This window comes from Staurois parvus, unplaced genomic scaffold (assembly GCF_062004578.1).
Source record: "Staurois parvus isolate SC_StPar_1 unplaced genomic scaffold, SC_StPar_1.0 ptg003243l, whole genome shotgun sequence".
Classification (NCBI taxonomy): Eukaryota; Metazoa; Chordata; class Amphibia; order Anura; family Ranidae; genus Staurois; species Staurois parvus.
Window position 1 is genome coordinate 184,176 of NW_028321039.1, and position 24,452 is coordinate 208,627.

Consider the following 24,452-nt stretch of genomic DNA (forward strand, 5'->3'; position numbering starts at 1 on the left):
ATGCAGTTTTCATGACCATATTTCAGAGTCGGCCCATTGGACCCAACAAGACCCATTCATGTAAATATTTAACAAACCATCCGGAGAGCACACAGCTTTTATTCCTCGAGTTTTATTGAATCCACCGGAATGTTACATTGTGGCAGAGGAGGAAACATTGCGGTTTATTGGACTGCGGGATTGTTGACAGTCCCCATGAAGAGAATGCTGTTGGTTTTTTTATCGTTGAGGAAGAAAACAAATGGATAATCAAGGACTATGGATGGGGGTAATGACATCGGAACCATCCCTATGGCGGTGGCGGCGGCGGCCTCTGTCCCATTTTCATTCACTTTTATTACAGCCTGGTGCACGGCCTGAAACACAACCGACAGGAAAGCATCAGCCAGCAATCAGCAAATCCCTCCGGATCAGATCGAGTTCTATGATTGGTGTCGGGGTAACGGGAATTTGTTGTGTGTGAGCCTAACTCTGCGCCTCGCATATGGGATCAAAAGAAAAGCCTTCAATATGGTGAACAACACCTTACAGTGACTACGTCATCAAACCTCGACGCGTTTCATCCTATCGGTGGTCTTCAGGAATCTGACAATCAACATATATAATACATAAGGGGGGGATATGATCTCCATGTATAATACATAAGGGGGGGATATGATCACCATGTATAATACATAAGGGGGGGATATGATCACCATGTATAATACATAAGGGGGGGATATGATCACCATGTATAATACATAAGGGGGGATATGATCTCCATGTATAATACATAAGGGGGGATATGATCTCCATGTATAATACATAAGGGGGATATAATCACCATGTATAATACATAAGGGGGGGATATGATCTCCATGTATAATACATAAGGGGGGGTATGATCTCCATGTATAATACATAAGGGGGGGTATGATCTCCATGTATAATACATAAGGGGGGATATGATCTCCATGTATAATACATAAGGGGGGGATATGATCTCCATGTATAATACATAAGGGGGGATATGATCTCCATGTATAATACATAAGGGGGGGATATGATCTCCATGTATAATACATAAGGGGGGATATGATCTCCATGTATAATACATAAGGGGGGATATGATCTCCATGTATAATACATAAGGGGGGATATGATCTCCATGTATAATACATAAGGGGGGATATGATCGCCATGTATAATACATAAGGGGGGATATGATCTCCATGTATAATACATAAGGGGGGGATATGATCTCCATGTATAATACATAAGGGGGGATATGATCTCCATGTATAATACATAAGGGGGGATATGATCTCCATGTGTAATACATAAGGGGGGATATGATCTCCATGTATAATACATAAGGGGGGGGGGGATATGATCTCCATGTATAATACATAAGGGGGGGGGGATATGATCTCCATGTATAATACATAAGGGGGGATATGATCTCCATGTATAATACATAAGGGGGTATATGATCTCCATGTATAATACATAAGGGGGGATATGATCTCCATGTATAATACATAAGGGGGGATATGATCTCCATGTATAATACATAAGGGGGATATGATCTCCATGTATAATACATAAGGGGGGGATATGATCTCCATGTATAATACATAAGGGGGGATATGATCTCCATGTATAATACATAAGGGGGATATGATCACCATGTATAATACATAAGGGGGGATATGATCTCCATGTATAAATACATAAGGGGGATATGATCTCCATGTATAATACATAAGGGGGGATATGATCTCCATGTATAATACATAAGGGGGGATATGATCTCCATGTATAATACATAAGGGGGGGATATGATCTCCTTGTATAATACATAAGGGGGGATATGATCTCCATGTATAATACATAAGGGGGGATATGATCTCCATGTATAATACATAAGGGGGGATATGATCACCATGTATAATACATAAGGGGGGATATGATCTCCATGTATAATACATAAGGGGGGATATGATCTCCGTGTATAATACATAAGGGGGATATGATCTCCGTGTATAATACATAAGGGGGGATATGATCACCATGTATAATACATAAGGGGGGATATGATCTCCATGTATAATACATAAGGGGGATATGATCACCATGTATAATACATAAGGGGGGGGGGATATGATCTCCATGTATAATACATAAGGGGGGATATGATCTCCATGTATAATACATAAGGGGGGATATGATCTCCATGTATAATACATAAGGGGGGATATGATCTCCATGTATAATACATAAGGGGGGTATGATCACCATGTATAATACATAAGGGGGGATATGATCTCCATGTATAATACATAAGGGGGGATATGATCACCATGTATAATACATAAGGGGGATATGATCTCCATGTATAATACATAAGGGGGGATATGATTTCCATGTATAATACATAAGGGGGGGATATGATCTCCATGTATAATACATAAGGGGGGGATATGATCTTCATGTATAATACATAAGGGGGGATATGATCACCATGTATAATACATAAGGGGGGGATATGATCTCCATGTATAATACATAAGGGGGGATATGATCTCCATGTATAATACATAAGGGGGGATATGATCTCCATGTATAATACATAAGGGGGGGGGGATATGATCTCCATGTATAATACATAAGGGGGATATGATCTCCATGTATAATACATAAGGGGGGATATGATTTCCATGTATAATACATAAGGGGGGGATATGATCTCCATGTATAATACATAAGGGGGGATATGATCTCCATGTATAATACATAAGGGGGATATGATCTCCATTTATAATACATAAGGGGGGATATGACCACCATGTTTAATACATAAGGGGGATATGATCACCATGTATAATACATAAGGGGGATATGATCTCCATGTATAATACATAAGGGGGGATATGATCTCCATGTATAATACATAAGGGGGATATGATCTCCATGTATAATACATAAGGGGGATATGATCTCCATGTATAATACATAAGGGGGGGATATGATCTCCATGTATAATACATAAGGGGGGATATGATCTCCATGTATAATACATAAGGGGGATATGATCTCCATGTATAATACATAAGGGGGGATATGATCTCCATGTATAATATATAAGGGGGATATGATCTCCATGTATAATACATAAGGGGGGATATGATCTCCATGCTTCCTGAAGATGACCAATAGGTTGAAAGGCATTGAGGTTTTTACATTGGGGAATGCCCCACAAGCGCTGTTGAGCATACTAGAGATAGATGGTCATCTACACTGGGTGAATGTCAGTCCATGTGGGGCACAGCGCTACCAAGTGGAGCACTTTTGTACCCACATTAACACACTGGCATGTTATTTTCACATTTTGGGACTGTTTTTTTCCGATTCTAATTGATTTTCAAGTGTATATCAACTGTCAGATATTATGTATATACATTCACTGGCCACTTTATCAGGTCCACCTGTTCAATTGCCTGGTAACACAAATTGCTAATCAGCCAATTACACGGCAGCAACTCAATGTATTTAGACATCTAGACGTGGTGAAGACAACTTGCTGAAGTTCAAACTGAGCCTCAGAAAAGCGAATAAGGCGGCATGGTTGCTGGTGCCAGATGGGCTGGTCTGAGTATTTCAAAAACGGCTGACCTACTGGGATTTTCCCGCACAACCATCTCTAGGGTTTACAGAGAATGGTCCGAAAAAGAGAAAATATCCGGAGAGTGGCAGTTGTGTGGAGGAAAATGCCTTGTTGAGGTCAGAGGAGAATGGGCAGACTGGTTCCAGATGATGGAAGGGCATGCTATCATGTCAATATGGACCAAATCTCTGAGGAACCTTTCCAACACCTTGTTGAGTCTATGCCATGAAGAATGAAGGTAGTTCTGAAGGCAAAAGGGGGTCCAACCCGATACTAGCAAGGTGGACCTCATAACATGGCCAGTGAGTGTATGATGTATAAGTAATTCACTGGATATCCACTGAACTGAGTGGGAATTCTGCAAACCCTGAACATAGTCCATGCCATTGTTTTTGTTGGCTTGTCTTTTGCCCAAAGGAACAATCTGTACTATCCCGTTCAAATAATGGCTCTGGGTGGCCATCCAAATCCATACCAGACCCCCATCTAGACATGCAGCCTGGCTGGACAGAAAAATGGGGTGGCCGGTGTGAGCCCTACACCACTCAAGGCCACATTCTCCCAACATCGGGGTGGCATCTTGCAGAAGGGATGGTGGAAAAGGGGGTCCAACCCGGTACTAGCAAGGTGGACCTCATAATGAGCGTAAATTCACATAAAAAAGTTACACTTTTGGGTCGTATTTATAAAAAAAAGAAAATTGTCCTTAGAAACGGCATGTAAACTCATTTTGTGTGAACGGGACAAAGTCATAGGTTCTCTCTGCAGTTCGAATGTGCGATTGTGGATAATACCACATTCTGACCACTAGATGGTGATAAGGACCCTACCGACATCCTCGGATACTCTGCACCACCCGGTGGCCATAATGTGGTATTTCTGAACCTTTTTTAGATTTCTGGACATGTTATGATTTCATCCACTTCCTACGGAGAGCAAGCGCTGTCTTCTGAAAGAACAGTAGGTCAGAGGTGGCACCAGGGGCGGACTGACCATTCAGGCACTGCCCTAGGGCCCAGGGTCAGTAGGGGGCCCCATGAGATGTCCCTGGTACCTTTCATAGGCTTTTTTGGGTGTGTTTGAGTGCGGGCAAAGACACAGGGGCCCCATGATCCCCTATTGTCCAGGGGCCCCATGAGTTGTCAGTCACCATGGCACCATATTTACGAGACGCATATAAACTCCATAACAGGAAAAAGAGAATAAAATGGACTCTTACCGATCCCACTTTTAGAGCAAAATCGCGAGTGATGTCAGAGAAGTTTGCAGCGCTGGTGAAAGGGGTTACAATGCCAAGTTTGGGCAACTTATCCATCAGGTTTATATTGGAACTGATATTAAATTTGGGTACAGAAAGTGCTATGGTCCTGTGAAGGAAAAATACAAAACAAAAAAGAAAAAAAAAGCTTATGTGAACTGGAGAATACTGATAGTCACAACAGTCATTGGGATAAAAAGGTCCAACCACCTCCTTCCACCTCCTTCCATCTCCTCCCATCTCCTTCCATCAACACCACCTCCTTCCACCAACACCACCTCCTTCCAGCTCCTTCCATCTCCTTCCACCTCCTTCTACCAACACCACCTCCTTCCACCTCCTTCCATCTCCTTACATCTCCTTCCACCAACACCACCTCCTTCCACCAACACCACCTCCTTCCACCTCCTTCCATCTCCTTACACCTCCTTCTACCAACACCACCTCCTTCCACCTCCTTCCATCTCCTTACATCTCCTTCCACCAACACCACCTCCTTCCACCTCCTTCCATCTCCTTACACCTCCTTCTACCAACACCACCTCCTTCCATCTCCTTCCACCAACACCACCTCCTTCCACCTCCTTCCATCTCCTTCCACCTCCTTCCACCAACACCCCCTCCTTCCACCAACACCACCTCCTTCCACCTCCTTCCATCTCCTTCCACCAACACCACCTCCTTCCACCTCCTTCCATCTCCTTACGCCTCCTTCTACCAACACCACCTCCTTCCATCTCCTTCCACCAACACCACCTCCTTCCACCTCCTTCCATCTCCTTCCACCTCCTTCCACCAACACCCCCTCCTTCCACCAACACCACCTCCTTCCACCTCCTTCCATCTCCTTCCACCAACACCACCTCCTTCCACCTCCTTCCATCTCCTTCCACCTCCTTCTACCAACACCACCTCCTTCCACCTCCTTCCATCTCCTTCCATCAACACCACCTCCTTACACCTCCTTCCATCGCCTTCCACCTCCTTCCACCAACACCCCCTCCTTCCACCAACACCACCTCTTTCCATCTCCTTCCACCAACAGCCCCTCCTTCCACCAACACCACCTCTTTCCATCTCTTTCCACCAAAACCACCTCCTTCCACCAACACCACCTTCCAGAGCCATGCATGACCCCAAAGTAGGCAGAAAACAAGACAATGCAGGGCCTTTCTTCAGCGGGAATGCGGTTCCGGCACCTCCAGCACTGAATGTATGTAATGGCTAGGGGTGATGGGCTGTGCTGGAGGATCTATTGTCACTGAAGGAGATCTATTTTTGTGTGGTGGTCTAACGTTGCTGGGGATGTCTGCTGTTGCTGTTGGTGGGGGGTCTGTTGTTGATGGAGGTCAATTGTTGCTGGAATGGATCTGTGGTTGAGGAAGGGGGTCTATTGTCTATTGTTGCTAGATGCTGGATAGTCTATTGAAGCTGGCAGCTGGGAGATCTGTTGTAAGCTGGTGGGGGATCTATTGTCACGGAAGGGGATCTATTTTTGTGTGTTGGTCTAACATTCCTTGGGAAGTCTATAGTTGGCGGAGGTCAATTGTTGCTGGATGGGATCTACTGTTGCGGGAGGGGTCTTTTGTCTATTGTTGCTAGTTGCTGGAGAGTCTATTGATGCTGGCTGATCTGCTGACAGCTGCTGGGGGATCTATTGTCACTGAAGGGGATTTATTTTTGTGTGGCTGTCTAACGTTGCTGGGGAGGTCTATTGTTGATGGTGGGGGGGGTCACTCCGCACATGGGCACAGAGAAACAAACAGCTATTTCTTCAGAATAACAAAATGTAGGAATCTGCAATTGCTTGCAATGTACATCGATCCCCCGGGGGGGGGGGTGGGGGGGGGGGGAAGGGTTTATTTTTCTCAGTGAAGTGGGGTTACTTTTTAATGTCTAATTCTTGCCCTGCCAGGCTCGGCTGTACTGGAATTCAGCATTCAAAACAAATATGTAATGCAGAGTGTTACCTAAAAAAGCCATTCCATCTATGACCAAATTATAATCCCCCAATAATTGTTTGGTGGATCTAACAGAGGTCATATGATCAGAATGTGATGTACACGGCCACGTGGAGGCTGCAACTGCCGACCTCCCTTTCTGACAATGTGACAAGTTGCCTGAGTGTCATAGCATAGCCCTGGAACACTTCAGAATCAGCAGCCTAGGCCCTGCCCTTGTTCATCCTTCTGCCTGCCCTTGTCCTGCCTCCTAACTGCCCTTGTCTCACCTTCTGCCTGTCCTTGTCCTACCTCCTAACTGCCCTTGTCTCACCTTCTGCCTGCCCTTGTCCTGCCTCCTAACTGCCCTTGTCTCACCTCCTGCCTGCCCCTGTTCCACCACCTTAATGCCTTTGCCCTTCCTCCTGTCTGCCCTTGTTCAGCTTTCTTCCTTTCCTTGTCCTTTCTTCTGCCTGCCCTTGTCATTCCTCCTGCCTGCCCCTGTTCCACCATCTGAATTCATCCTTCCTCCTGCCTGCCCTTGTCTCACTTCCTGCCTGCCTTTGTCATGCCTCCTGCATGATCTTTTTCAGCCTCCTGCCCGCCTTTATCCTGCCTGCCCTTGCCCCACCTCTGAAAGCCTTTGTGATGCTTTCTGCCTGCTCTTCTTCAACCTTTTGCCTGCCTTTGTCATGCCTCCTACATGCGCTTGTTCAGTCTTCTTCCTGCATTTGTCCTGCCTGCCCTCGTCTCACCTTCTGCCTGTCCTTGTCCTGCCTCCTGCCTGCTCTTGTCCCACCTCATGCATGCCCTTGTCTCCCCTTCTGCCTGCCTTTGCCCTTCCTCCTGTCTGCTCTTGTTCGGCCTTTTTCCTGCCTTCGTACTTCCTTCTGCCCGCCCTTGTCCCACATTCTACATGCCTTTGTCCTGACTCTTGTCTGCCCTCGTTCAGCCTTCTACCTGCCTTTGCCCTTTCTTGCGGCTTGTCTTTTTCCTTTCTCCTTCCTGCCATTGTCCTGCTTCCTGCCTGTCATTGTCCTGCCTTCTGCATACCTTTGTCCTGCCTCCTGCTTGCCATTGCCCTGCCTCCTGCCTGTCATTGTCCTGCCTGCCATTGTCCCAGCCTCTGCCTGTCATTGTCCTGCTTCCTGCCTGTCATTGTCCTGCCTCCTGCCTGCCATTGTCCTTCCTCCTGCCTCTCATTGTCCTGCCTCCTGCCTGCCATTGTCCCAGCTTCTGCTTGTCATTGTCCTGCTTCCTGCCTGCTCTTGTCCCACCTTCTGCCTGTCCTTGTCCTGCCTCCTGCTTGCTCTTGTCCCACCTTCTGCCTGTCCTTGTCCTGCCTCCTGCCTGCTCTTTTCCCACCTTCTGCCTGTCATTGTCCTTCCTCCTGCCTGTCATTGTCCTGCCTCCTGCCTGCCATTGTCCCAGCTTCTGCTTGTCATTGTCCTGCCTCCTGCCTGCTCTTGTACCACCTTCTGCCTGTCCTTGTCCTGCCTCCTGCCTGCTCTTGTCCCACCTCATGCATGCCTTTGTCAATCCCTCTGCCTTCCTTTGCCCTTCCTCCTGTCTGTCCTTTTTCAACCTTTTGCCTAGTTTATCCTGGATCCTGTCTGCCCTTGTCTCCCCTTTTGCCTGCCTTTGCCCTTCCTCCTGTCTGCTCTTGTTTGGCCTTTTTCCTGCCTTCGTCTTTCCTTCTGCCCACCCTTGTCCCACATTCTACATGCCTTTGTCCTGACTCTTGTCTGCCCTCGTTCAACCTTCTGCCTGCCTTTGCCCTTTCTTGCGGCTTGTCTTTTTCCTTTCTCCTTCCTGCCATTGTCCTGCTTCCTGCCTGTCATTGTCCTGCCTTCTGCATACCTTTGTCCTGCCTCCTGCCTGTCATTGTCCTGCCTCCTGCCTGCCATTGTCCCAGCTTCTGCCTGTCATTGTCCTGCTTCCTGCCTGTCATTGTCCTGCTTCCTGCCTGTCATTGTCCTGCCTCCTGCCTGCCATTGTCCTGCCTCCTGCCTGCCATAGTCCTGCCTCCTGCCTGTCATTGTCCTGCCTCCTGCCTGCCATTGTCCTGCCTCCTGCCTGTCATTGTCCTGCCTCTTGCCTGCCATTGTCCTGCTTCCTGCCTGTCATTGTCCTGCCTCCTGCCTGTCATGTTCCTGCCTCCTGTCTGCCATTGTTCCTGCCTCCTGTCTGCCATTGTCCTGCCTCCTGCCTCCTGCCTGCCATTGTCCTGCCTCCTGCCTGCCATTGTCCTGCCTCCTGCCTGCCATTGACCTGCTTCCTGCCTGCCATTGTCCTGCCTCCTGCCTGTCATTGTCCTGCCTCCTGCCTGCCATTGTCCTGCCTCCTGCCTGTCATTGTCCTGCCTCCTGCCTGCCATTGTCCTGCCTCCTGTCTGCCATTGTCCTGCCTCCTGCCTGCCATTGTCCTGCCTCCTGTCTGCCATTGTCCTGCCTCCTGCCTGCCATTGTCCTGCCTCCTGCCTGCCATTGTCCTGCCTCCTGCCTGCCATTGTCCTGCCTCCTGGCTGTCATTGTCCTGCCTCCTGCTTGCCATTGTCCTGCGTCCTGCCTATCATTGTCCTGCCTCCTGCCTGCCATTGTCCTGCCTCCTGCCTGCCATTGTCCCAGCTTCTGCTTGCTTTTGTTTTGCCTCTTGTCTGCCCTTTTTCCACCTTCTGCCTGACTTCGACCTGCCTGCCATTGTCGCACCTACTGCTTCCCTTCGTGTTTCCTCCTGCCTGCCCTTTTCCCATCTCCTTTCTTTTCTTGTCCTGCCTCCTTCATACCCTTCAGGATACTAGTCAACATCACGGCACTAATGGTGTCTGTCTTGGGCTCTCCTTCTCCTGTAAGCTCCCCCAGCAAGTTCCAATTCAACTTTCCGCTGGCATTTCAGAATACAGATACATGACATGGAATGATATAAAAATGAATTTACGTTTAAGGTTCCCATATGGAGGAAAAATATATTTGAAATATATTTTAAAAATATTCTTCCCAAATATATTGACAGATATTTGAAATGTTACAATTTTGGCCGTATTCAATATATTTCTAAATATATATATATATATATATATATATATTTAGAAATATATTGAATACGGCCAAAATTGTAACATTTCAAATATCTGTCAATATATTTGGGAAGAATATTTTTAAAATATATTTCAAATATATGTATTTATATATATATATATATATATATATATAAATACATAAATAGATAAATAAATATATATATTTATACTGCATGTTGAAATATGTTGTTATTACAAAATATATGAAAAATATAAAAAAGAAATACATTTCAAATATACTATATATATATATATATATATATATATATATATATATATAAAAATACATAAATAGATACATAATAGATATATACACACACACAGTATATTTTTAAAATGTATTTTTTTTAAATATGTTTTCAATGTGCAGTATATATATATATATTTTTTTAATTTTTTTAATGTGTATATATTTATATATTTATTTATATATGTATTTATGAAAATATATTTTGAAATATATTGAATATGGCCAAAATTGTAGCATTTCAAATGTATGTCAATACAGTATATTTGGGAAGAATATTTTTTAAATATATTTTTCTTCCATGTGGGTTAGCCAGCAGTTTTCTCCTCTTACATTTTATTGAACGATGTCCTCCATCTCTGTATGGTCTCAGCGGACAACCCTTGCTCTACCTCGCGGATCTTGCCCGGCTTGGCCATGGCGATAATCATGGATGCATTATCCTTGTATGGAAGCTCCACCACGGTGCAAGGAAGATCTGTGTCCTGGAAAGTGTTGTACTGACCCGTGCGATGCATCATCGGGACTTCCACCGCTGTGTTTTTATTAATATTGAACTTCCCAGTCCTTGTAAGAGCTGAATTAAACTTGTCCTCCCATTCTCCTGATAACATAAAACATTCAATAAATCTCCAGGTAATGCAGAAATAATGACACATGCAGTTATCAGACTTGATGCCACGTATAGAACACACTCTGTGGCAATAGTCAATGTGAATATCTGGGAAAAAAAACACATTCAATATACAATATCTCAACAACCCTCTCCGGGGATGATCTACAGCGGCCTCTCCGGGGATGATCTACAGCGGCCTCCCTGGGGGTGATCTACAGCGGCCTCTCCGGGGATGATCTACAGCGGCCTCTCCAGGGGTGATCTACAGCGGCCTCTCCGGGGGTGATCTACAGCGGCCTCTCCAGGGGTGATCTACAGCGGCCTCTCCGGGGGTGATCTACAGCGCCCTCTCCGGGGGTGATCTACAGCGCCCTCTCCGGGGGTGATCTACAGCGGCCTGTCCGGGGGTGATCTACAGCAGCCTTTCCGGGGGTGATCTACAGCGGCCTCTCCGAGGGTGATCTACAGCGGCCTCTCCGGGGGTGATCTACAGCGGCCTCTCCGGGGGTGATCTACAGCGGCCTCTCCGGGGGTGATCTACAGCGGCCTCTCCAGGGGTGATCTACAACGGCCTCTCCGGGGGTGATCTACAGTGGCCTCTCCGGGGGTAATCTACAGGGGTCTCTGCAGGAGTAATCTATAGCAGCCTCTCTGGGGGGTAATCTACAGTGGCCTCTCCGGGAAGGGGCGGGTAATCTACAGCGGCCTCTCCAGGGGTAGCCTGTAATGTCGGTGTGCATGGAACTATTCTTGCTACTACCAGACTCTGTGCTAGCAAGTGAGACCAGGGGGTAATCTACAGCGGCCTCTCCGGAGGTAATTTACAGCGGCCTCTCCAGAGGTAATCTACAGCAGCCTCTCTGGAGGTAATCTACAGCAGCCTCTCCAGAGGTAATCTACAGCAGCCTCTCCGGGGGTTATCCACAGCGGCCTCTCTGGGGGGTAATCTACAGCGGCCTCTCTGGAGGTAATCTACAGCGGCCGATCCGGAGGTAATCTACAGCAGCCTCTCCGGGGGTAATCTACAGCGGCCTCTCCGGGAGGTAAAGCTACATATGGAGCAGATGGCTCTCTTACCTTTCAGCTGGACATAGTTGATCAGGGCCATCTTAGTATTCGAAGAAAATTCTTTGACAAGTTCCTCAATTTTGCCTTTGGTTTTATTCTTCACATATTCGTTGACTTTCTTTTTGGCCTCTTGTGGGTTGTTGAAGTTGGTCTTCATGACCTCGGCACTGTAAAAACTCCTCAATTCATCTTCAAACTTCTTCAGCAAGACCAGTGTCCTCTGTACAAAGATGGCGTTGCCGATGTCCACTTGAAGGCTGTTTTTCGGCTCGTTCAGCTGCTGGAGAAGATTGGAGTTAGCCTGGTGGACCTCACGTTCCATGATGTTCGCGTTGTTCAGGCTCAAACCTGTCCAGATCTCCTGGTGGGTCTTCGATGTGGCGCCCAACAACAGCATGCATAAAGCGGAAGAAATACTGAAAGGTGAGAAAACAAGATTTTTGGCCGGGGAATCCTTGCCCTGAGAAGTAAATTCCTGGAATAGGGTGAAGGCAAATTTAGTATTTGCTTTTACTATTTCTTTTAGGGTTTGGGCTTTCTTTTCATCATCTTTATCGGAATTTTTGTATTTGTTTTCATCTGAAGCCGTTGTGAACGGGATGAGCAGAAGCAGAATTAGGAGGAACTTCATGTCTTCTTGGTGTAGGCGCTCACCTGCAGGGAATGACACCGTGTTAGCTCTTTGTTTTCAATCCCTGACATGTTCTCGAGACTTCTAAGGCCAGGTTCCCATCTGTGAGGGTGGTGTGGCTGGGAAATCTGTGCAACCGCACCACCCGCACTGAGGAATGCAGACCCGCGGGCGGGTGACATTAGTTCTAATGGGGGAAGTGTCTGCACTGGAAAACGCAACCGTACCGGGGTTCCCGTGTGGGCTGCATTTTCAGAAGAAGACCAAATGGAAGAAAAATATATGTCAACCCCTTCCAGTCCGGACACTTCCCCCCCCCCTTCCAGTCCGGACACTTCCCCCCCCCCTTCCAGTCCGGACACTTTCACCCCCTTCCAGTCCGGACACTTTCCCCCCCTTCCAGTCCGGACACTTTCCCCCCCTTCCAGTCCGGACACTTCCCCCCCCCTTCCAGTCCGGACACTTCCCTCCCTTCCAGTCCGGACACTTTCACCCCTTCCAGTCCGGACACTTTCACTCCCTTCCAGTCCGGACACTTTCCCCCCCTTCCAGTCCGGACACTTTCGCCCCTTCCAGTCCAGACACTTCCCCCCCCCTTCCAGTCCGGACACTTTCCTCCCTTCCAGTCCGTACACTTCCCCCCCTTTTAGTCCGGACACTTCCCCCCCTTCCAATCTAGACACTTCCCCCCCTTCCAGTCCGGACACTTTTGCCCCCCTTCCAGTCCGGACACTTTCTTCCCCCTTCCAGTCCGGACACTTCCCCCCCCCTTCCAGTCCGGACAATTGCGTGGTCATGCCACACTGTACACATATGACTTTTTTAGCATTTCTTTGAGACAGATAAAGCTTTATTTTGGTGGTATTTATTCACCGCTGGGATTTTTATTTTTTTTTGCTATATAAATTAAATATTCCAAGAATTTTGAAAAAAAAGGTATTTTTCTTATAAAATGTTGCAAATAAATAATCTTTCTTCCTAAATCTTGGCCAAAATGTATTCAGTTATCTTTTTAGCAAAAAAAAAAAAAATACCCAAATTAATTCTAACCAAAAAGTATAATTTAAAAAAAAAATTTACATTTTTTTTTATATTATTATTTATGTTTTTTTTAACGTACTGTCACCCTAGCAGTACAGTGTCACCATGGTGACACTGTACTACTTGTGGGGGTGATGAAGATTTTTTTTTTTTTTTTTTTTACACTGATTGCTTTTACACCCATAAAGACTGTAATAGGAATCATTTCTCCTTCTCTCTGGCTGCATTCTTGTAGCCACTGATAAATACTGTGATTGGTCAAAGCTTGCCACATGGTACAAAGCTGTTGTGAATAGCCCTGTACCATGTGACCTCTGTGATCATTAACAGATTTCACACAAAGCAAGCAATGATGTCAGAAGTGACGTCTTGCTTACTACTCTGCATATGATTACTGATTGGCCAATCAGTGATCACATGAGTTGGGACCTCGCACCGGAGGACACAGCGGGCACCTCCATCCACTTGAAGACCACCCTATAGCAGTTTTACTACTACAGGGCAGCCATCCTGTGCAAAATCATGTATGTAGAGCAGACGTGATTTTGCACTTCCACCACATGGGAACAGGGACAGCCTCAGAGAATTTCTATCTGGCCTTGATAATAGTAGGACTGACACCACCTATGCAGCGATATTTTGAATTCTAGTGTGCGTTGCTATGGATATCTTTGGTGATTTTATGGCATAGATATACACTATATTACCAAAAGTATTGGCCCCGCCCTCCCAATCATGTGATTCAGGTGTTCCAATCCCCTCCATATCATGTGATTCAGGTGTTCCAATCCCCTCCATGGACACAGGTGTATACAATCAAGCCCCTAGGCATGCAGACGGCTTCTACAAACATTGGTGAAAGAATGGGTCGCTCTCAGGAGCTCAGTGACTCCAAGCGTGCTCCCGTGATAGGTGGCCACCTGGGCAATAAGTCCATCCGTGACATTTCCTGGCTACTAAATATTCCACGCTCAACTGTTAGTGGGATTATAACAAAGTGGAAGCAACTGGGAACAACAGCCACTCAGCCACCAAGTGGTAGGCCACGTCACATGACAGGGCGGGGTCAGCGCATGCTGAAGCGCACAGTGCGCAGAAGTCGCCAACTGTCTGCAGAGTCAATAGCTAAAGACCTCCAAACTTGGTGTGGCCTTCAGATGAGCCCAACAACAGTGTGTAGAGAGCTTCATGGAATGGGTTTCCATGGCCGAGCAGCTGCATCCAAGCCTTCCATCACCAAGTGCAATGCAAAGCGTCGGATGCCGTGGTGTAAAGCATGCCGCCACTGGACTCTAGAGCAGAGGAGACGTGTTCTCTGGAGCGACCAATCACACTTCTCTGTCTGGCAATCTGATGGACGTGTCTGGGTTTGGTGGTTGTCAGGAGAACGGTACTTGCCTGACTGCATTGTGCCAAGTGTAAAGTTTGGAGGAGGGGGGATTATGGTGTGGGGGTGTTTTTCAGGGGTTGGGCTTGGCCCCCTAGTTCCAGTGAAGGGAAATCTTAAGCTGACATTTTGGATAATTTCATGCTCCCAACTTTGTGGGAGGAGTTTGGGGATGGCCCCTTCCTGTTCCAACATGACTGCCCACCAGTGCACAAAGCAAGGTCCATAAAGACATGGAGGAGCCAGTTTGGGGTGGAGGAACTTGAATGTCCTGCACAGAGTCCTGACCTCAACCCCATAGAACACCTTTGGGATGAATTAGAGCGGAGACTGCGATCCAGGCCTCCTCCCCCCACCATCAGTGCCTGACCTGACAAATGTGCTTCTGGAAGAATGGTCCAACCTTCCCATAGACACCCTCCTAAACCTTGTGGACGGCCTTCCCAGAAGAGCTGAAGCTGTTATAGCTGCAAAGGGCGGGGCCAACTCAATATTGAACCGTCCGGACTAAGACTGGGGGGCAATTAAAGGTCATGTGTGTGGAAAGGGCGGGGCCAACTCAATATTGAACCCTACGGACTAAGACTGGGAGGCCATTAAAGGTCATGTGTGTGGAAAGGCCGGCGGCCCAATTTTGAACCCTACGGACTAAGACTGGGAGGCCATTAAAGGTCATGTGCGTGGACAGGCACTACTTTTGGCAATATAGTGTATGTGAATTGTTAGATTTCAAGACCATGTGCTGTTTTTTTAAGTGAAATCTCCCCTATTGATATTCTAATTAACCCGTTGGACTAGTTTTTGAAGCTCCTTACAGGAAATGATGTACAGGAAGTGTGTATGGGGGCACTCTGATGGGGACACAAGATATAAGGGGGTACTCTGATGGGGACACAAGATATAAGGGGGTACTCTGATGGGGACACAAGATATAAGGGGGTACTCTGATGGGGACACAAGATATAAGGGGGTACTCTGATGGGGACACCTTATGTAAGGTGGTTCTTTTTCTTTTACCTGAAAAGAGAGATTTGGACCTCATCTGGAATAAAACTTTTAGCAACCAGACCTCCTTAAACATACATTTATTACCATTGGTCTAAGGCAGGGATCTCCATACTTTATAAAGGGTCGGTTTACTGTCCTTCAGACCTAAGGGGGGCCAGACTGTGGCCAGTGGGGGTAAAAATTGTACTGGTGTCAGTGGGAGTAAACAATATCTTTCATATTAGGGGGAGGAATAGTGCCCCATTTTTCGGTGTCAGTAGTAGGAATTATTACCCATTGTTGGTGCCATGTGGGAGGAATAGAGTCTCATATCAGTGGGAGGACTAGTGCCCCAAGGGCCAGATAAAAGCAAGCAAAAAGATGCATCTGGCCCCCGGGCCACAGTTTGGAGACCCATGGTCTAAGGGATCAGATAGGGAGCTGCCCAGCATTTCAGATGACTCAGCAAGAAGTCACAGCAGAGGCCTTGGGTTCAGATCCAGGTCCTGACACCCTTCCTCCATCCAGTTTTTCATTTTTGCCCCAGGCACTGGATGATCTTTTTGTAAGTAGGTGGAGGTGCTGGCAGTGCAGGGACAAGACTATCCAGTGCTTGTCCCCGCATTGCCAGACCGCACAGCTGCTTATACTCACCAACTCATCAATTCCCAGACACCAGGATGCAGATCAGAAGGACACTTTTGCCACCCCCATTAGAACCTCCATCAGGTTTTATCTGCATCACCAATGGATAGGTTCACCCCCTTGGTTTGTCCTGGTGACCAACTTTTTACTATTGTCACCAGAACAGGGAGGGAGGAGAAACTTTCCTTTGGGGACACCTGACAACTAAGAAGGAGTTTCTCCTGATTTTGGAGAGATGTCTGATTGTTTCTCAAATAGTAAGGAGAAATCTAACAATAGGATACCAAAAATCTGAAGGGCTATTTTCCAAAGCTATCCAAAACTTGAAAAAGCAAAAAAAGAACAATACACTGAATACTCCGCATACAGATTATTACAGTGAAGGAAATGCGTATTTGCTCCCCTGCTGATGTTGAATGTTCGCCCCTCACAAAGAAATGATCGGTCTAACAATGGAATGTTCGCCCCTCACACAGAAATGATCGGTCTAACAATGGAATGTTCGGTGTAACACTGAGAGACAGAATACAACAACAAATTCAGCAGAAATGCGTCTAACAAATGATGACTGATCTGCATGTTCATGAGGGAAAGAAGGATTTGATCCCCTATCATTCAGCAGGATTTCTGGCTCCCAGGTGTCTCTCATACAGGTAACAAGCTGAGATTAGAAGCAGTCTCTTAAAGGGAGTGCTGCTAATCTCATTGTGTTACCTGTATAAAAGACACCTGTCCACAGGAGCAATCAAACCATCAGATTCCAAACTCTCCACCATGGCAAAGACCAAAGAGCTGTCCAAGGATGTCAGGGACAAGATTGTAGACCTACACAAGGCTGGACTGGGCTACCAAACTATGGCCAAGCAGCTAGGTCTGGTGCACCGTGCAAGATCTCACCTCGTGGAGTGTCAATGATCATGAGAACAGTGAGGAATCATCCCAGAACTACACGTGAGGATCTTGTCAATGATCTCCAGGCAGCTGGGACCACAGTCACCAAGAAAACAATTGGTAACACACTACGCCGACAAGGACTGAAATCCTGCAGTGCCCGCACGGTTCCTCTGCTCAAGAAAGCCCATGTCCAGGCCGGCTGAAGTCTGCCACTGAACATCTGAAAGAGGAGGACTGGTGGGAAGTGTTGTGGTCAGATGAGACCAAAATCCAGCTCTTTGGCATCAACTCAACTTGCCGTGTTTGGAGGAGGAGGAATGCTGCCTATGACCCCAAGGACACCATCCCAACTGTCAAACATGGTGGTGGAAACATTCTGCTTTGGGACAACTGCACCGTATCAAAGGGACGATGGACGGGGCAATGTACCATTAAATCTTGGGTGAGAACCTTTTTCCCTGAGCCAGGGCATGGAAAATGGGTGGTGGATGGGTGTCCCAGCATGACAATGACCCAAAACACACGGCCAAGGCAACAAAGGAGCGGCTCAAGAAGAAGCCCAAGAAGGTCCTTGAGTGGCCTAGCCAGTCTCCAGACCTTCATCCGGTTGAAAATCTGTGGAGGGAGCTGAAAGTTCGAGTTGTCGAACGTCAGCCACCAAACCTTAATGACTTGGAAAAGATGTGCCAAGAGGAGTGGGCCAAAATCCCTCCTGAGATGTGTGCGAACCTGGGGGCCAACTCCAGGAAACGCCTGACCTCTGTGATTGCCAACAAGGGATTGGCCACCAAGTACTAAGTCATGTTTTGTGAAGGGGATCAAATCCTTCTTTCCCTCATGAACATGCAGATCCGTCATCATTTGTTAGACGCATTTCTGCTGAATTTGTTGTTCTATTCTGTCTCTCAGTGTTACACCGAACATTCCATTGTTAGACCGATCATTTCTGTGTGAGGGGCGAACATTCCATTGTTAGACCGATCATTTCTGTGTGAGGGGCGAACATTCCATTGTTAGACCGATCATTTCTGTGTGAGGGGCGAACATTCACCATCAGCAGGGGAGCAATTACGCATTTCCTTCACTGTATCTCAATGACACCTGACAACCCCAATACATTCAATGATGTGGAAAAGAGTTCAACTGCTGAAGACATTTTCCATTAGAATTAGATGATCACCACCCCTCACCAGTACCAACCTGACCAGCCTTCTGCAGAGACAGATCCTTCACGCCTGCAGAGTGAGTGTCAGAAACAAATCCTATTTATATGTGCCGAAACTCTCCGAATTAATCCACCGCCCCATCATAAAAAAATTTTTAATTTGCACATTCCCGGATTGGGCAACAAAATTGATATTCCCATTTTATAATTCCTTTACTCATCACTGTCCCAGAAATCATCTGCTAATTAGAAATGCATTTGGCTCAGTTTCTGGGTCTTTGAGTTCCTTCGTGTTTATAATGTCGTAATGAAATAATAGGCCTGATTCACGAAACTGGAAAGTACGTATGCGTGTCTTCACTTGACTCCGTGTGGCCATTGCAAGCGATGTGGAAAAAAAATAAATTACCGTGTAGTTCACTAAAGATCAAATGACAACATTCAGCGCTTATATGCTAATGTCATGATCTTTATATAATAACAGGTTCACTTGCCAATAAGACTTTGCAGAAAGATGATACTGGAACAGCCTGTTGTCCCCGGGACCTTGGGACTGTCTTGTTGTGCAATGTGGAGTCAGGAAAGCTCTTGGGATGGCCAAACTGATAAAATAACAGGAATTAATGTCTCATAATAAATTGTGCTGCCTGAGTGACTTCTTATGGGATTTGATATGTAAAATTGCTGGGATGGTCCCACATGGCAATCAGGAAGAGAGCTTAAAAGCCTCCTGTTTGGTACACCTGCCAATGGCGTAGCACCCAGGGCAAGGCAAATATTGCACCCCCTCCCTAATGTGGTCACCACTAGCACCCTCTCTCTCTCTATATACATATATATATATATATATATATACACAGTTGCAAGAAAAAGTATGTGAGCCCCTTGGGATTACGTGGAGTTTTGCATGAATTGGGCATAAAATGTGCTCTGAACGTCATCTAAGTCACAACAATAGAAGAACACAGTCTGCTGAACATAATACTACACAAACATTAGATGTTGCCATGGTTTAATTGCACATAACATGTAAACATTCACAGTGCAGGGAGGAAAAAGTATGTGAACCTTTGGACTTAATAACTGGTTGACCCTCCTTTGGCAGCAATAACCTCAACCAAACGTTTCCTGTAGTTGCAGATCAGACCTGCACAACGATCTGGAGTCATTTTGGACCACTCCTCTTCACAAAACTGTTTCAGTGTAGCAATATTCTTGGGATGTCTGGTGTGAATCGCTCTCTTAAGGTCATGCCACAGCATTTCAATGGGGTTGAGGTCAGGACTCTGACTGGCCACTCCAGAAGGCGTATTCTGTGCTGTTGCAGCCATTGTTTTGTTGAATGACTTGTATGCTTTGGGTCATTGTCCTGTTGCATCACCCATCCTCTGCGGAGCTGTACAACCCCAGCTATACAACCCTTACAGACTATGCACCCCCTTTACTGTACAACCCCAACTATACAACTCTTACAGACTACGCACCCCCTTTACTGTACAACCCCAACTATACAACTCTTACAGACTACGCACCCCCTTTACTGTACAACCCCAACTATACAACCCCTACAGACTACGCACCCCCTTTACTGTACAACCCCAGCTATACAACCCTTACAGACTACGCACCCCCTTTACTGTACAACCCAAACTATACAACCCCTACAGACTACGCACCCCCTTTACTGTACAACCCAAACTATACAACCCTTACAGACTATGCACCCCCTTTACTGTACAACCCCAGCTATACAACCATTACAGACTACGCACCCCCTTTACTGTACAACCCCAGCTATACAACCCTTACAGACTACGCACCCTCTTTACTGTACAACCCCAGCTATACAACCCTTACAGACTACGTACCCCCTTTACTGTACAACCCCAGCTATACAACCATTACAGACTACGCACCCCCTTTACTGTACAACCCCAGCTATACAACCCTTACAGACTATGCACCCCCTTTACTGTACAACCCCAACTATACAACCCTTACAGACTATGCACCCCCTTTACTGTACAACCCCAGCTATACAACCATTACAGACTACGCACCCCCTTTACTGTACAACCCCAGCTATACAACCCTTACAGACTACGCACCCCCTTTACTGTAAAACCCCAACTATACAACCCTTACAGACTACGTACCCCCTTTACTGTACAACCCCAGCTATACAACCATTACAGACTACGCACCCCCTTTACTGTACAACCCCAGCTATACAACCCTTACAGACTATGCACCCCCTTTACTGTACAACCCCAACTATACAACCCTTACAGACTATGCACCCCCTTTACTGTACAACCCCAACTATACAACCCTTACAGACTACGCACCCCCTTTACTGTACAACCCCAACTATACAACCTTTACAGTGTACACCCCCTTTACTGTACAACCCCAGCTATACAACCCTTACAGACTATGCACCCCCTTTACTGTACAACCCCAACTATACAACCCTTACAGACTATGCACCCCCTTTACTGTACAACCCCAACTATACAACCCTTACAGACTATGCACCCCCTTTACTGTACAACCCCAACTATACAACCCTTACAGACTATGCACCCCCTTTACTGTACAACCCCAACTATACAACCCTTACAGACTATGCACCCCCTTTACTGTACAACCCCAACTATACAACCCTTACAGACTATGCACCCCCTTTACTGTACAACCCCAGCTATACAACCCTTACAGACTATGCACCCCCTTTACTGTACAACCCCAGCTATACAACCCTTACAGACTACGCACCCCCTTTACTGTACAACCCCAGCTATACAACCCTTACAGACTACGCACCCCCTTTACTGTACAACCCCAACTATACAACTCTTACAGACTACGCACCCCCTTTACTGTACAACCCCAACTATACAACCCTTACAGACTACGCACCCCCTTTACTGTACAACCCCAACTATACAACCCCTACAGACTACGCACCCCCTTTACTGTACAACCCCAGCTATACAACCCTTACAGACTACGCACCCCCTTTACTGTACAACCCAAGCTATACAACCCTTACAGACTATGCACCCCCTTTACTGTACAACCCCAGCTATACAACCATTACAGACTACGCACCCCCTTTACTGTACAACCCCAGCTATACAACCCTTACAGACTACGCACCCCCTTTACTGTAAAACCCCAGCTATACAACCCCTACAGACTATGCACCCCCTTTACTGTACAACCCCAGCTATACAACCCTTACAGACTACGCACCCCCTTTACTGTACAACCCCAGCTATACAACCCTTACAGACTACGCACCCCCTTTACTGTACAACCCCAGCTATACAACTCTTACAGACTACGCACCCTCTTTACTGTACAACCCCAGCCATAAAACCCTGATGGAGTATGCACCCTCTGTACTGCACAACCCCCAACTACACCCCACACAGTACACCCTTCATACATACACAGTCAGTATGCCCCCCCCCCCCAGATACTGGGCTCACTATTACAGACATTACCGCTTCTTACCATGAGATGCACCCCAACCCATGCATCTCCAATCCATACACACTTCTGCCTGTGCACCATACTCCATGCACCCTTCTTCATGAGCTTCCCTGCACTTTATACCTCCACCTCCTCATTGTGCACCCCCACTCCCTTCATCCCCTCATTGTGCCCTCAACTCCATACAGCCTGTATTGTGCACCCCCAGTCCCTCCACCACCATATTGTGCATCCCGTTCTAATATAACCACCATCCCCCCAGGCTCATTGTTAGTTGGATGAGTTCCAGTATCAACAGAAAAACATCATCTTTGGTGTCCCAATCAATAACTCTACACAGTAAGTCCAATGTCCTCTTTCAGCATTAGGTCCTTTGCAGCTGTCCCTCAGATCATACACAAGGAAATGCAGATAACCTCAAATAACAAAAAAACAACAAGGGAAGCGCATGGCCCAGCGCAGTTAATCACTTGATTTGAATGCAATAAATTGAAGAGAAATAATCCACTCCAAGTGACCAGCGTGCCTGTAAAAGCCTCAAGCGTGGTCTACAAGTAGCCTGGCAGAACTATACCATGTCATACAAATGCTTCTCTTCATGCTCACATTGCCCATACTGCTGTGCCAATAGACCTGAGAAAGAAGATGTGTGGGTACAGCCTACTTGCCATGCACGTGGGATTGACTCTCCTCATAAATGCACTCACCAATGATCAGGACCAGGTAGAGCCACGTTCACGTAAAAGTCAACATTAAGATTGAACTCCGGCTTGGGGTTGAGCCACTAACCTTGTACAGCTGTATAGCCTATCGTAACTTCCTTTTGTAGGACACTTCGTCCCATATCGCTGCACACCACATCTCCCCTAATGTAGCATTTAGGAGGGGGCACCACTGCACCTGTGCCCCGTTCCACCACTCCAGCATTGCTTTGCCACCTCACTCCAAGTGACAACATGAGGTTCCACCATGCATCTTATATGTGAAGTTGTTTCATTCCTTCAGCTCTTCAGTACCTGCAGCTAGGTTCATGGGGTCTTCATACTGTGGGTTCAGGCCTCATTGCTTTTGGAGAACCGACTGCTAGAGAGCAAAGTCACCCCTGCCCACTTTCTGGCTGCTATTCCATTCCCACCAGTTCATGGTTAACAACTACTTTCCTGCTGCCAACTCCTTTGCTGAGTTAACCCTTCGTGATGGCCTTCTCTACCTTCCTCTTCACTCCCGTATGACTCTCATCATAAATGCACTCACCAATGATCAGGACTAGGCAGAGCCACGTTCACGTAAAAGTCAACATTAAGATTGAACTCCGGCTTGGGGTTGAGCCTCTTACCTTGTACAGCTGTATAGCCACTCATAACTTCCTTTTGTAGGACACTTCGTCCCATATCGCTGCACACCTCATCTTCTAGAATGCAGCATTTAGGAGGGGCACCACTACGCCTGTGCCCCGTTCCACCACTCCAGCATTGCTTTGCCACCTCACTCCAAGTGACAACATGGGGTCCCACCACGCACCTTATATGTGAAGTTGTTTAATTCCTTCAGCTCTTCAGTACCTGCAACTAGGTTCATGGGGTCTCCATACTGTGGGTTCAGGCCTGATTGCTTTTGGGGAACTGACCTCTACAGAGGAAGTCACTCCTGCCTGGTACCACTGTCCACTGCCTGGATGATATTACATTCCCACCAGTTCATGGTTAGCAGCTACGTTCCTTCTACCAACTTCTTTCCTGAGTTAACCCTTCGTGATGGCCTTCTCTACCTTCCTCTTCACTCCTGTATGTGCTTACAGATCCTTTTCTTTGATACGCCATGAACCACCATGCTCCCCAGACCAGAACACGTCAGTCCCACTCTAACTAACTAGTCCCAAGCATACCTTTCCAGCTAGTAGTGCCGATCTGGAAAAGTCATTATTAGGTAGAATGTGGGGTACTAACAGGTTGCTTGTAGTTACATCTTTCTTGGTGGACTTCTTGATCCTTTTCCCATGCAGTCCCCTTTGAGCAATACCTTCCCTCTAGTTATATCAATCACAAGGCAGAGGGCAGTACCCAGAAAAACCCAAGAAAGGCATAGACTTGGAGTTACCCCTTCCCTTCCTGAGCAGCCCAGAGATTCTATCGAACAGCAGAATCATTTGTAGGCACCTGCTTACGCGTGCCCATTGGGTAAGCAAGCAAAGATCCTGGAGAAGCTGCCAGCAGCCATAGTAACCCACAGGGCACTTTCTTGAGAGGTGTGGCAGGCCGCATTCATAACAACACATTTCAGGGGCATGTCCCCGCTTTCTCAAGTTTACTGGTACTACTCCCTATACGTCACAGTCAGGGGGTCAGGC

At 46.8% G+C, this 24,452-nt stretch overlaps 1 protein-coding gene across 1 annotated transcript; it reads right to left on the reverse strand.

The window, feature by feature from the left end:
* Window positions 1–96: 96 nt before the first annotated feature.
* On the reverse strand, window positions 97–18,699 carry LOC149428442 (serine protease inhibitor A6-like). The gene is made up of 5 exons (XM_089667396.1): window positions 18,640–18,699; window positions 11,864–12,508; window positions 10,504–10,774; window positions 4,866–5,013; window positions 97–356 (listed from the first exon to the last, which is right to left on the reverse strand). Exons 2-5 carry the CDS (start codon window positions 12,483–12,485, stop codon window positions 165–167), a joined length of 1,233 nt encoding a protein of 410 aa, XP_089523522.1. The 5' UTR covers window positions 12,486–12,508; window positions 18,640–18,699; the 3' UTR covers window positions 97–164.
* Between the last annotated feature and the right edge of the window lie 5,753 nt (window positions 18,700–24,452).

Bases quoted from the DNA above. Each gene is read 5' to 3' on its own strand.
- LOC149428442 (XM_089667396.1), bottom strand. From the start codon at position 12,485: ATGAAGTTCCTCCTAATTCTGCTTCTGCTCATCCCGTTCACAACGGCT. The intron at 10,775-11,863 runs GTAAGAGAGCCA...TTATGTTATCAG, and splicing joins CAACTATGTCCAGCTGAAAG to GAGAATGGGAGGACAAGTTT. The intron at 5,014-10,503 runs GTAAGAGGAGAA...TTTCCTTCACAG, and splicing joins AGGACATCGTTCAATAAAAT to GACCATAGCACTTTCTGTAC.